At 43.9% G+C, this 13,345-nt stretch overlaps 1 protein-coding gene across 1 annotated transcript in view; it reads left to right on the forward strand.

Moving 5' to 3' along the window:
* Positions 1–1,094: 1,094 nt before the first annotated feature.
* Positions 1,095–13,345, forward strand: part of adamts3 (ADAM metallopeptidase with thrombospondin type 1 motif, 3) — an 87,341-nt gene continuing 75,090 nt past the window's right edge. Inside the window, 5 exon segments of the mRNA XM_086169746.1 lie at positions 1,095–1,477; positions 1,870–1,891; positions 5,250–5,380; positions 5,382–5,421; positions 5,424–5,701. Of these exon segments, the coding sequence (XP_086025872.1) occupies positions 1,415–1,477; positions 1,870–1,891; positions 5,250–5,380; positions 5,382–5,421; positions 5,424–5,701 (534 nt within the window). The 5' untranslated portion in view covers positions 1,095–1,414.

Here is a 13,345-nt window from a genome sequence, read left to right on the forward strand (position 1 = left end):
ACTCAAGATTAGGATTAAGTCGAGTTTATCGGGGGGGGGGGGGGTTGCTTGAAAAAACTTTTAATTTTCTTTATTTTTATCATCAATTGATGATCATCAAATGATTTCTTTTCTCTCCTGAAAGAAAATGATGACTTTCAAATTTTCCTTCAAATGATCTATTAATTTATCTATTTTCCTCCAGTTACGCATTTTAACTGCAAAATAAAATAATAAGAATAATAATAACATAGACATATGTGTTTTATCATTTTTCAATTCACTGAGATAAGTATAATTGAAGGGCAGAAAAAGAAAAAGAAATTAACCCAGATCAATTAACAATAATTATTAATAGATATTTTGATACACTGTTGGAGTATTTTATTTCAAGTCTTCAGACCCTGAAAAATGATCAGATCACACTTCTGAAATCTATTCCTCTGGTAATGTATAGTTTTTTGAAAAATGTAATTAATTTTAATTTGTTTTGGAAATAACTGATAGAAAAACAAGAATAACGAGTCAATGAGGGTAAAATAGAAATGATAATTGCATAAATATTTCATCAGAACAATTTCCTTCATTTCTCTTCTCCGCCCCTCTTTTTTCCCCTTTTCTTCCTATTCCCTTCTTTTCAATCTCCAAAACCAGCAGAAGAAGGCGAAAAATCAATTGAAATGAAAGCCAAATCTAATTGAACCTTTACTTTTATTTCTCTATTCCTCTTTATTTTCTCATTTGCCTACATTTTTCATCCGGCAAAAAAACGAAACTTAAAAAAAAAAAAATAAAATAAAAATAAATCGCTGATGACGTCACAAGTTTCCTGTTCCTTCATTGGAGAAGGTTTTTTTTTTTTTCCTTGAAAAAATAATTTAATGTTCATGTCATATTTTTTTAAATGACATGATAAGAAGTCACCCCAAAAATTTATTTTATTTTATTTTTCTTGAACAAAGTCTCGAAGAGGAGGAGGAGGAGGAGGAGGAGCCCCCACCGCCCCCCCACCGTGTTCCTGTGACGTCATACAGGGCCGGCCCTTCCCGCCGCCTCTTAAGCCGCTCTCCGCCACGCCGGGACGCGGTGTGTGTCCGGCGGGGCGGCGGAGGGGAAAAAACGTCCGGTTTCAGAACTTCCAGTCCTAACAGAACCACTGACTCCTGGACTCGAACCCCTAAACCGTTTCCGGTTCGAGCTGTTTTTTGTTTTTTTTTTTTCCCAATTTTTTTTTTAACTTTAAAAACAACAAACAGGCGCAGAAGTTTAGAGGAGAAGTTCTGAATGAGCCGGGTCACCTTCCTGTCACATATACACACACACACACACACATAAATATCATCTCACTTTCGTTTCCCGCTTTCAAATCAAGTCGGGACACACACACTCAAAAGTTTTCTTTTTGATTTTTTTTAATTTATAAATAAGACCCGTGATGGCTCCGCTGTCACTGCTAGCGTTTCTCCTCTTAGGACTTATACTGACTTCAGCCCAAGAGGTAAGTCCAATTTTATTTTATTTTAATTTATTATTTATTCCATTTTATTTTAACTTATCCCACCCGCACTTCCATTGATTTTTAATGAAAAATGAATCCTTTTTTTTTATTTTAAATAAATAAATAAAACAAACTTTCACGCCGTCATCGCGCACAGAGTTTTCCTCTGTTGGAAATTTGTTGACACGGCGTGTGTGCGCATGCGCACGATCCCCGCCACCGCTGTTACATAACGCGTGTAAAATAGAGCCTTTTTTGTTAATTTTTTTTTTTTTTTTTTTTTTTTTTTTTTTTACAAGTCGCCGCTGGACTTCCGGTGACCGTTTCCTTTTCCCGCCGCTAACACTTTTCTTCTCTTCCTCCTCCTCTTCCCCCTCTCCATGCATTCCCAGGCTGGCGAAGGAAGTAGAGAAGGTGAGTGCTTTTATTTTGTAATCCGCCGCCTGTCACTGGGGTGGAGGAAGAGGAGTGGGAGGGGACCTCTGTCACGCACACGCACACGCACACGGTTCGATGACACGGACGAGCTGCTTGCGGGGCTTTGTTTGAACAGGAAAGAAAATTCCACCTCCAAATCCTGCACATCTGTTCTCCATTGCGAGGTTAAGAAACAAGTGAGCTGCAACATTTGTCCATTTGGTGTGTGGGTGTGTAAAGATCCCTTTACACACACACACACACACACACCACTCCATCATCCCACTGAAAGTTGTTCCTTATCTATGTTTGTGTTTTTTGACCCCCGCCCCGTGCTTGATTTGGTATCGCCCCCCTCCTTCTCCGTCACAAAGGTGATGGTTTCCGGTGTGACCGCTTCCCCCCCCCCCCGTACTAGAACTGACTTGGTACGGCCCGTGAGAAACAAAACAAAAACAAAGGTGCGAAGCGGTGAACTGTGCAGGTGGGGGTTAGCAAGAGTGGGGTCCTGACCATGACAAGGTTACCGTGGAAACGGCGAAAGTCGGAAGAGTCCTTTCACCTGTCACTCACAGGGAAGCTCCGCCCCTCGAGGCCCGGGAGACTCTGCTTTCCCTTCGTTACACTCACAGCTGACGAAGTGTGTCGCTACGACGAGTTACTATTGGATCAATAACACAGATCGGCAGTTTGTCAGTGATCCAATCGTCTCCGGGCTGGTGTCTGGGTGGCTGGCGGTCTTGACGGCGTGCTGAATTTGTCGTCCCATATCTCTCCGCTACTCTTTCTGACGTCAAACCGAAGTATTTCTCGTGTGTATTCAAAGTCCGGAGTAACTCATTGTTTTATTGATCGGTTTTGGATCCTTGGCGGTCCTTCGTCTCCATGGCGCCCGTCATAAAATTGGGTGCCATGAGGCCTGAGGGTTGTACGCCGGATCCTAGATCCTAGACTAGTCTGATTGTGGACAAGTAAAAGGACAGCTCCCACAAAAAAAAAAAGACCTGATATTTTCAGATTATAATGTTAAATCCTGTTTGTGTAATCTGGATTTGTCAATTAATCTTGCTGATTTGGGAATTTATACGTAACTTCTACGAAATTCTTTTGTTAATCTGATCTGGGCTCCGTTTGATCAACATGGCTGACGTAGGAATTTCTATGTAGTTTATTTCATTAATCTAATCTGGACTCTCGGATAATCTTGCTGACATGATTGATGCATAGTGGATCTTGTTTTGTTAATTTAATCTGGGCTCTTTCGTACAACCCTCGCTGCTGTAGGAGTTTCTACCCCATTTATTCTAATCCCTAATCTGGATTCCTTGCCGATTTCGGAAACTCCGACCTTTTTTTGCTTATTTAATCTGGACCCTTTCAGCTCATTCTCACTGTTTTGATTTTGTTAATTTAATCCAGGCCATTTAGGATAATCCTCGCAGATATAGGAATTTCCTCTGAATTAATTTTTTGTTAATCTAATCTGCACCCCTCAGTTTATCTCAGTGATTTAAGAATTCCAGCATAATTTCTTTTTTTGTTAAATTAATCTGGACTCTGTTGGGATAATCTGTGCAGATTTAGGAATTTCTACGTAGTTTATTTTTGTTTATGTAATCTGAACTCTTTCTGATCGTGATCAATGACTAATTTCTTATTAGTTTATTTTATTTTGTCGTTTAATCGAGACTCTTTCAGATAATCCTCGCTGATGTAGGGTTTAATTTATATTCAATCTAACCTGGATTTACCAGATTATCCACACTGATTTAGGATTTTACGCCCAGTTTCCTCTGCTCGTGTGCCATTTTCTTTTCGCCGCCCTCCTCATCCTGGCCCTCGTGCATGTTATCCCAGCATCACGCGCGCAGAGGTCGTCCACGCTCGTCATTCCCACAGCATGCAATTTTCCTCAGATGTGTAATTTCGGCCCGGACACCTGTTTGAAGGCCTCCTCGTCAAAAAGCTACCCGATAATGACACGGTTTGGCGACACGCACCAGATACCCCCCCCCCCCCCCCCCTTGTTCTTCTTCTTTTTTTCCTGACATGAAGAAACACCTCCTATGCAGCACCTGTGAACATGCAATCCAAGCAGCAAGCAGCTGCTAGCGCAACCTGTCTGTTATAACTGGTTAGCTTAGCGTGCTAAATCAGAGGGATTGAGCCTTGGAACATCCTTGTCAATTTTTTGGTAAATTTGTTTTCCTTTTGTTTATTTCTAATGACCTGATTTTTTTAAATGTCATCTTTATCAACATTATTAGGAATTCATTTAGGCAGATTTATTATTCATTTCAAATCTCTAAATGAGTTTCGTCCGTGTCCAAAAGTACAAAGGACAGTGCAATTAATAACAATTCATTTTAATCCACATTAAATTTATATACTAGGTCTAATTAAGATGAATGCGCTTCTTTTTGAGCTGAGACATTATAAATATGAATATGCCATCTCCTAGTTTTTCTGTCGTCCTTGTGATAAGAGCCTGACGACCCTCATCCCCGACCCCTATTCTCTAAAACGCCATCGTGAATGTGCGAAATAGAATTTCCCGACTTTTTTTTTATTTACACTCAACTCATCATGGATTTTCCCAAAAGATCATGAGATCCGGCTCCTCCTCCTCTCACCCCTTTACATTTAACCTCTGTCCTGCTCCTCTGGTCTAAGGTACTGGAAGTATCACTTCCTGGGTCAGTCGGCTATCGTCCAATCAGCTTCCGCCCCCGCCCCCAGCGTCCACCTGTCGACCAATCAGTGGCTTTTATGCAGCCGGGTGTGCAGCGTCTCCATTGCTGTTTGATAGTTTCCTCTACCGAGAGATATTCTAGTTCGATTTCGGTTTTCGCTTTTGTTTTTTTTTTATTTTTTAAGTTTGTCCTTTTGTTTGATTGACACGCCGAAGGTTCTGCCTGCTGCATATATTTTATTTGGAACTATTATTTCCCTAAATATACATCAATTTATATGTATATATCAAATCAAAAGCAGCTCAGCACTTTTTCGACAGGCACTTTGGACAGAGGTGTATTTGTGTGTGTGTGTTTGTGGACACTGCTGTATTAGGTTGCTGCAGATCTGAACAGTCTAAGGAGCGGGTTGGCCAGATGACTATTAAAACAAAAAAAAGGTGCATAATTCTATTAAAAGCTGATTAGATAGACTTATACTTGTATGTTCCTGTCATTGTGGTCCTGACACTGCTGCTCCGGGGTCGGCAGCAACCTCGTATTTATTCTGTCCCTAAAGATCCTCACGTTTTCTTTTAGTGACTATTTATTTTTTAATTTCTCTTACTTCTACACTTCCTCTTAATCCAAACCCCGATCCCTTGTTGTCGACGGGCCCACAGAGCAGCTGACCAGAAGGCTGAAGGAGTACGGCCTGGTCACCCCCTTCAGCACCGACTCCCACGGCCACTTCCTGTCTCACTTGCTGTCGGCCACGCACAAGCAGCGCGTGAAGCGGGAGGCCACCTCCGCCTCCGCCTCCGCCTCCGCCTCCGCCTCCTCCGCCGACACCGAGCAGAGACTCTTCTTCAACATCACCGCCTTCGGGAAGGAGTTCCACCTGCGTTTGCGCCCCAACAACCGGCTGGTGGCACCGGGCGCCATGGTGGAATGGCACGACCGCGTCCACGACCTGGCCAACGACACTGACGACTTGGCGTCCAATCAAACGGAGGCGGTGAACGGAACGGAGAGGATACTGCGGCGGGAGATGCTGAAAACCGACTGCACCTTCATCGGCGACATCACGGACGTCCCCGGCGCCTCGGTTGCCATTAACAACTGCGACGGACTGGTGAGTCGGCCGTAAAACTCCGCCCCTTTTCTTCCCCTGCCCCCCCCCCCCCCCCCCCTCCCGCCACCGATTGATTGGCGGGGGATTGTGCGGTTTCTCTGTGCGTCAGCACTCAACGTTTTTTTTTTTTTTTTTTTTTTTTTTTTTTTACAGCGGGTCGCTCCTGTGGCGACCCCTTTTGTATTCTTTGTGTGAGTGGCCGTCCATCGCACCCCCAAAACGGAGGAGGGTGGTGACTTTGGCGGTTGCGGGGTCTCTTCCCAACATAAACCATGGGTCGCCTTTGTGCGCCACAAAAGCTTTGGCGTCCCATCGCCTCCCCCCACCCCATCACTGACACGCCTCGTAAAACTGTTTGAGGACAAAGGTCGATGTTTCAACCGCGGGTTTTCCTGTTTTTTTATTGTTTTGGTTTTTTTTTTCCGAATCGAAATCCGACCAGGCCGCAAAACGCAGGGCGGCATTGGAGGTTTTGATGCAGTCCTCGGAAAAACACTCATCGGGGAAGTTCGGTCGTGTGGGTAATTAGCTAAGCTAATGTGTTAATAGAGATAACAATGCTTCGATGTTTATGCGTTTTGTGGCCTTTTTGCTTTGTTTGGTTGCTGCAGATCGGTGCGCCGCTGTCTCAGGTCCCACTTTTCCCGTGTGCTCAGTGTAGCCTGCCGCTAAGCGCTAGTTAGCTGTTTCACGCAAGAAGTATCAGATTCCACGGTTCCAGGTGTCCTCGTTCTGACCCCTATCCGATTCGGTGGGATGGCGTCGTGGGTTTCGATGATCCTGGAAACGGGGTCCGACAGCCGTGGCGCTGGAATCAACGCTGAGGTCCTGCAGCAACCTGTCAGTCGTCAACTCTGAGAACGAAGTCGTAAATGATAACATGACTGCTGAATGAATGCTCAGCTGCAGGTTGTACCTGTATTGAGTAAATCAATACTTTGTTTACTGCAGTTAAGAATAAGAATAATAAGAATAAGAACAACTTTATCCCGAAAGAAATTGTTGTGCCAGAGTTACAAGTAAAACATAATAATAAATAATTGTAAATAAACAATAAAAAAAAAGGGGGGAGAATAAGAAATACAAATAAAACTATAAAGTGTCAAAGTCAAGGTTATAAAGTGTTTTTAGTTGTTGTTTGTAGAAAGTTGTATTTGACTGCAGTAGTATCTGGCAGGTTGGTTTTCCTGTTTTTTTTTTGTTTTTTTTTTTAAGTCAAAACTTGACCGAGTGGGAAAACACGGGGCAGATTTGAGTCGTCTGATTGACAGCAAAAGAAGAACTGGCAATTCTTATTTAGTCCTTGGAGAAACACTCATTTGGAAAAGTTCAGCTAGTTAGCTAAGCTAATGTCACCCTGTCTGTAGAGATGACCTGATTTCAGTATTTTATGCATTTAGTGACCGTGTCGCTTTATTGGGTATTTATTGCTGCGGATCAATGGGCTACAGTCTTAAGACCCAGTGTTCTCCTGCTGCCGTGCTGCTCGCCGCTACGCAGCTAGTTAGCCTTTCTATGCAAAAAGAATCGAAAAATCCGAGGTGATGGCGGACTTGATTTTAATGGTCCTAGAAATGGGGTCCCACGGCTGCGGCGCTGGAACTTCCGCCGGGGTTCTGCAGCAACCTATTCTCTGAACGAAGCGGTGAAATAAGGTTACGCTGAGTCGCTGGTTGTGCTATGATAGAGCGAGTCGGTACTTCTTGTACCGCACTTGTAGTTCCAGTAGTATCTGACTGTCGTAGTTTTCGGCGTGATGATGTTGACCCCTGGCTCGGTTGGCGCGTGAACGTCGGCGCAGGGCGATTCACTGGGGCGACCACGCGCGCGTTTTTAATATTTTTTTTTCAAACAGCTGAGTCACCTCAGACAAATTTTTCATTTTTTTACGAGACGGACTGCGGTTCCCAGCGGTTTTGGAGCGAAGCAGCAATCAGGCGAGCAGTTGGCGTCCAAATAGAGGAGCCCGAAATGGCAAATGAGCCTCTTCCTGTCTCTCAGATCATGAGCAATTGGCTCCTCCACTTCCTAAATCGCTCGTCGTCCGTGGCGACCCGGCGAGCGACCGCAGCTCTTACGCTCATTCCTTCTCAGTGTCTGTATTTTTAAGTCAAAAACAAAAATGCGAGGTTAAATCTTATTCCCTGTTAAAAGTCACGTTTTTGAGCTGCGTCGCTCAGCGTGGATTATTTAGAGAAATTTAAAGGTTTTCAACTGCGTTACTATGTAAGAACATAGGTATTAACGTCTTTACATGACAGACATTTTCATAACAGATGCATTTTCTTTAGAATGAATAATTATCAAAAACGGCATCGAGCCGTGGCTGAAATCTGTTTTCCATCATTTTCGCGGGCAGTTCACCTTAGACGACAGCGTTTTCGGCTGGCTGACTGACGTTTTTTTTAATTCAATTTAATTTTTTTAACCTTTTTCTTGTGTCACATGATCAGGAAACATTATGACACGCCTCTAGAATAGTTTATTCCCCGGGTATTTTCTGGCTACTTTATTTTAAAGACAGTAGGGCCGAGAATTGCTTCAAAATGAAAGACAAATTCGCAGAATTTAAGTTTGGTGCTGTATCTAATCTCAAAGTGCTCGTTCGAATTCCCGCTTCCAAATGGTGACCAAACAAATCCGCCTCCACTTGCTGACGTTCTGGATAGTCTTATCGAAATACCATATCTGGTGCCATTTTAGTGTCAGGAGGCGCCGTGGAGGTAATCCCAGTGAAGTGCGGAGCACAGAGAGCTCTCTAGCAGACGTCCCCGTATGAGGACACGTATCGCGGGCAGTCATTTCCCGACCGCTTATCTGAAAAGCCGTCGCTTCTCCTTCCGCTAGAACCTCATCTCCAGGTCGTGAAACGCTCCATTCCTCCGCTTTCCGGCAGAAGAGCGTCTGAATGACTGATTTATTCATTCATTCATCTATTCATTCATTCCCCCCGAGCACGCAAACCCCTTGCAAATGACCGGAGTGATCCGGAAGCTTTTTTTTTTTTCAAGCATCCAGTGAGAGTTGCGTGACGTCGGCGCTGCAATGAGGTCGTCTGTTCTTCCTCCGGCCGGCCGGGAGGAAGAGCTTCATTAATAGGGCCGGTTCAGTCTCTCCTCAGACGTTTACAGTGGAGGAGGGGGTTTGGGGGGCAGGATGTTGGGGGAGGGTGTGTGTGTGTGTGTGTGTGTCGGGGGGGGCGCTCTGTGGCAGGATGTCACTTAACGAGACGCCGAGATGCTCGCAAAGCCGTTTATTCCGGGACGCCGCCAGAGTACTTCTTCGAAAACCGCAAGTCGGACGAATTGCACAGTACGTACGTGAAGTACTACGGATCGGAGTACTTCGCAGTACTTCTCTGCTAATCTGGGCGGCTATCTTTACCAAAACATAGTTGTAACTGTATTCTTTTTCGTTTCTTTTTGGATATTTTTGCACATTGTAGTAGTAAATAACAACGTCGCATCATCTGAAAATGCCCTGTTTTTTTAATTTTTATTGTAAGATTTTTTAATTTTATCTATGTATTCATTCATTTTCTTTATATTTTTTTTTAAATGCCATCAGTACTTGTGTTCCGTGAACCTAAATATCATGGGGCGGGGTGACACACGTCATGTTGCCATGACAACTCGGTACCCAAGACCCGACATCATGAAGAAAAGTTGTTTTCACTCTGGAAGTGAACGTTAAAGTATCCAAGTATCATTTATAAACCACACGTTTATAAATGAAGCTGTTCCGGCTCCGTGATTCTGTTCGTCGATATCGGCAGGTCTCATCGATCGGTGCCCGATCAATACCCCGTTTGACGTCTGATCGCTTTGTTGACACAGACGATATCTCTTCCTGGAGATGGGGCCGTGACAGATTGAGATTCTCCGTCTGTTCCACAATCTGTCTTTAGGCGGCGCCAGACTGCAAACCAGTCAAATAGATGTTAAAAACATGGGCAATATTTTCATAAATAATCCCTAATATGAGTATTACTCATAATCGGTTATTATTGATTAACGCTGCATCCTGGATTATTTCCCGTTTATATTGACCTGCGGTTTAATTTTGATTCCCAAAATTCCATCGATGTAGTTTAATGGATCAAGAAGGTCGCAAAATTTCAAGTTTTTGAAAAAAAAAAAACATCTCAAAATGACAGGCTTTTTAAGATTTCTTTTTTTGTTAATTTCAATTATAAACCAATTAAAATATAAAAACCCTGCTCTTTGCCGCTGCATCGTCGGTGCCGTCTCACCTTCGCCGTCTCCTCCGGCGATGTTTGGAGCCTGAAAGCAAAGGGTAAAAGACTTCAGATCAAACGGCGGACGACAGGGATGCCGGTGTGCGAGTGTGTGTGTGCGTGTGTGTGTGTCTTTGAAGTGCAGTGACAGCCTTCACCGCTCACTAGGTGTGTGTTTTACTGTGTCTTAATTACAGCCAGCCTGCTGTCTGGAAGCCTTTACTGTACCGCTAAATGCTTATGAAGCAGATACTTCCTCCCGAGAGGGGCAGCGGGGGGGTGGGAGGGTGCGTGTCGCGGCTCACGTCGCTCGCCGGGCGTCAAATCGGAGTGTTTTACTCGAAAATCCAACATTCGTTGAGAGTTCGGTTGTTTGTGTGTGTGTGTGTTTGCTTGTGGAGTCGCTACCTTAGAGCCAACAGCACATCCGTAAGACTACAACCCGATGATTGTACAGTTCTTGGAAGAAAAAATTGGAAAATAATTAAAGCAATAACAAATGAAGCTAGTTTAAACGCCATCATGGCGGCCTGGGAGTGACAACACAACCCCTCGTCCAATCAGAAATCACTGGCAGGTGAATTTAACCGATCGGACCTTTACACAAAACTATTAACATGTGACCCTTCAAAAGTCCCTGAAGATTTTTATCAAAATATAGATTCTGGAACTGGCTGGCTTCCCCCAGTGGTTGCAGAGAGAAGTACAATTCAACGTGCTTTTGACCGACGGATGGCAAAACACGAGTCCATTTATTTCTTTTAACAACGCAAATAAAGTCGTAAAAAAGAGGACAAAACTCACCAGTTACTCAGAAAAATAATTTCAAATCATTATCAAACCAGACAAGGGGCCGAGACGAATGGAACTAAAACATCAAAACGGTCCAGACGTTGGATAATCCAAATTATAATAGAATTATTAACTAAGCAATCTAAAAACACTTTTAGCAAATCCCACCAATCGACGACAACAGTTTACACCGTAGATAAAGCCCAAGAAAAATATCTGCGAGGAACCCAGAGTACCAAATGTCATCAATCAAACCAACAAAACTTTGTTTACCCCATGCAGTTCCTTTGCCTTTCCATGCATCAACATGTGTCTCTGAGCGTTTCCATGTGTTTGTAAGCATGTCTACGGGTCTCCGATGTTTCCATACATCTCCATGTGTTTCCAAGCATTTTCATGCATCTCCGAGCGTTTCTGTTTTTTTCCAAAAAATTTCCATGCGTCTCCATGTGTTTCAATGCATTTCCATGCATTTTCTAGCGTCTCCATGTTTCTCTATGTGTTTCCGAGCATTTCCACGTGTCTCCAGGCGTCTCCTGCGCGTCTTCCCGAGCAGCTGAAATCCTCCTTATTTTTAATATTTTGCATGTAAACAAATATCTTTTTAAATTCCTGGGTGATTTAATTTCTTGGGGCTGTGGTGGATATCTAGATTTCAAATCATTTTCCTATATACTGTACTTTTCACTGGTTAAATTCTCCCAATTTAATTTAATTTTATTTTTTTCTCGGTGATTCTCGCAGTCGTTTTTGGTTGAAGGGTTAAGTTTTGGTTTTTTTTTTTTTTTTATAATTTTGTTTTATTCTCACATTCGTCCAATTGTCCTTGTCACTTGGCGCTTCTTAAAGTTTTCCGAGCGAATTCCAGTTTGTTCTTTGTGATTTTTAGGAGATTTTTTATTTTTACAAATCTTCCTCCTTAATAGTTTTCATCAGAATCTCTCTTCTCATCTTCTCTCTCTGCAGAATAAACTATTTTTTGTTTGTAAAGAAAAATGATACGAGGCTGACAAGGCAGGAATGCGGCCCGACCTCGGTGTCACCAGTGGGCGTCCACTCTCCCCGTTCCCATCCTCCTCCCCCACTCTTCCTCCATCTCCCTGATCGGAGCGGAGTTCCCCCCCGTCCACCAGGAGGCGTCGTTGTTGGCGGGGATATCGGGGTCGCCTCATCAGCTCACCGCTGCCATGGCAACCCAGATAATACCGGGATGATGCATGAGAGCGATCAGCGCAGATTGGGATTCATTTGCAATTCATATTGAAAGACAGGGTTGGACGAATGAACACTTGGCAGACATTTGCGATATTTTTATTATTATTTATACCTTATTAATAGTTGGCTGCCGTCTTTCAGCTCCAGGGGAGCATTCACGGGTTCGGCAAACTAGCAAGAGTTGAATTGAACCAGGAATATTCAGTTCCGACGCCGATCGTTGGAAATTGAATCGTTTTACCGTCCGTCAATAAGTTTCGCTTCAGCTCCGCTCAGTTCTTCCTCACCGCCTTGCCGTCCCTGACCTTTGACCCCCATCACATTCCCACGCCGCCAAAGAAACCAGTCCCTGGTTCCTGTTGCTGTTGTGTGGGAGCGGTTGGAAAATAGACTGTAGGAATTTTTTTTAGGGATGGCCCAGTCCATTCGGGATGGGGGTGGGTGGCCAAAGAAATTAAAGAGTGAATGGTGAACCTTATGCTCAGACCTGATTGGTTGCTGATCAGCCCTCTTTGGGATGCCCCATCACTTTCCTCAATACTTTAAGTTCTGTTACGTGCGCCCATTGCCCGTTATTTTAGCGAAACTTGTTTTTTTATTTTTCATTTTTAGCACTGCGGGAGGAGTCCATGTCCGCTCCCTACCCAACCCCCATTCATTCCTATGGAGCATTTGCTGCGTCCCCTTGCTGGGTTTTGTTGCCATGGTTACCACAAGCGAGAGCCCCGATGGAGACACACGTTCTGAAGTTTAGAAAAGTGGCTTTACGGACGCACACCTGTTCTTTGCTTTGCTTTGCGCGTTTTTTGGAAGTTTTTGACAACCCAAGGTCTTGCTGAATTAATATTTGATGTAAAGCTGGAGGATTTCATGTGCTTAGGGTCAACAGTCCAGAGCAACGGAGAGTGCGGAAAAGAGGTGAAGAGACGGGTCCAAGCAGGTTGGAATGGGTGCAGAAAAGTGTCAGGGGTACTATGTGATAGAAGACTTTCAGCCAGAATAAAAGGAAAGGTGTACAAGACAGTGGTGAGACCAGCGATGATGTATGGACTAGAAACTGTTACAATGACCAAAAGACAGCAGGCAGAACTAGAGGTTGCAGAGATGAAGATGTTGAGGTTCTCTTGTGGAGTGACCAGGATGGATAGGATCAGGAATGAGTCTATCAGAGGGACGGCACATGTTCGATGTTTTGGAGAGAAGGTCAGAGAAGCCAGACTGGGATGGTTGGGTCATGTACAGAGAAGGGATAGAGAATATATTGGTAGACGGATGCTGGAATTGGAGCTGCCAGGCAAGAGGTCTCGAGGAAGACCAAAGAGAAGATTTATGGACGTAGTGAGAGATGATATGAAGGTAGTTGGTGTGAGAGAGGAGGATACAGAGAATAGGGTTAGATG

The sequence above is a fragment of the Fistularia commersonii genome, chromosome 22 (genome assembly GCF_037954325.1).
Source record: "Fistularia commersonii isolate RoL2024-O1a breed Wild chromosome 22, RoL_Fcom_v1.0, whole genome shotgun sequence".
NCBI lineage: Eukaryota > Metazoa > Chordata > Actinopteri > Syngnathiformes > Fistulariidae > Fistularia > Fistularia commersonii.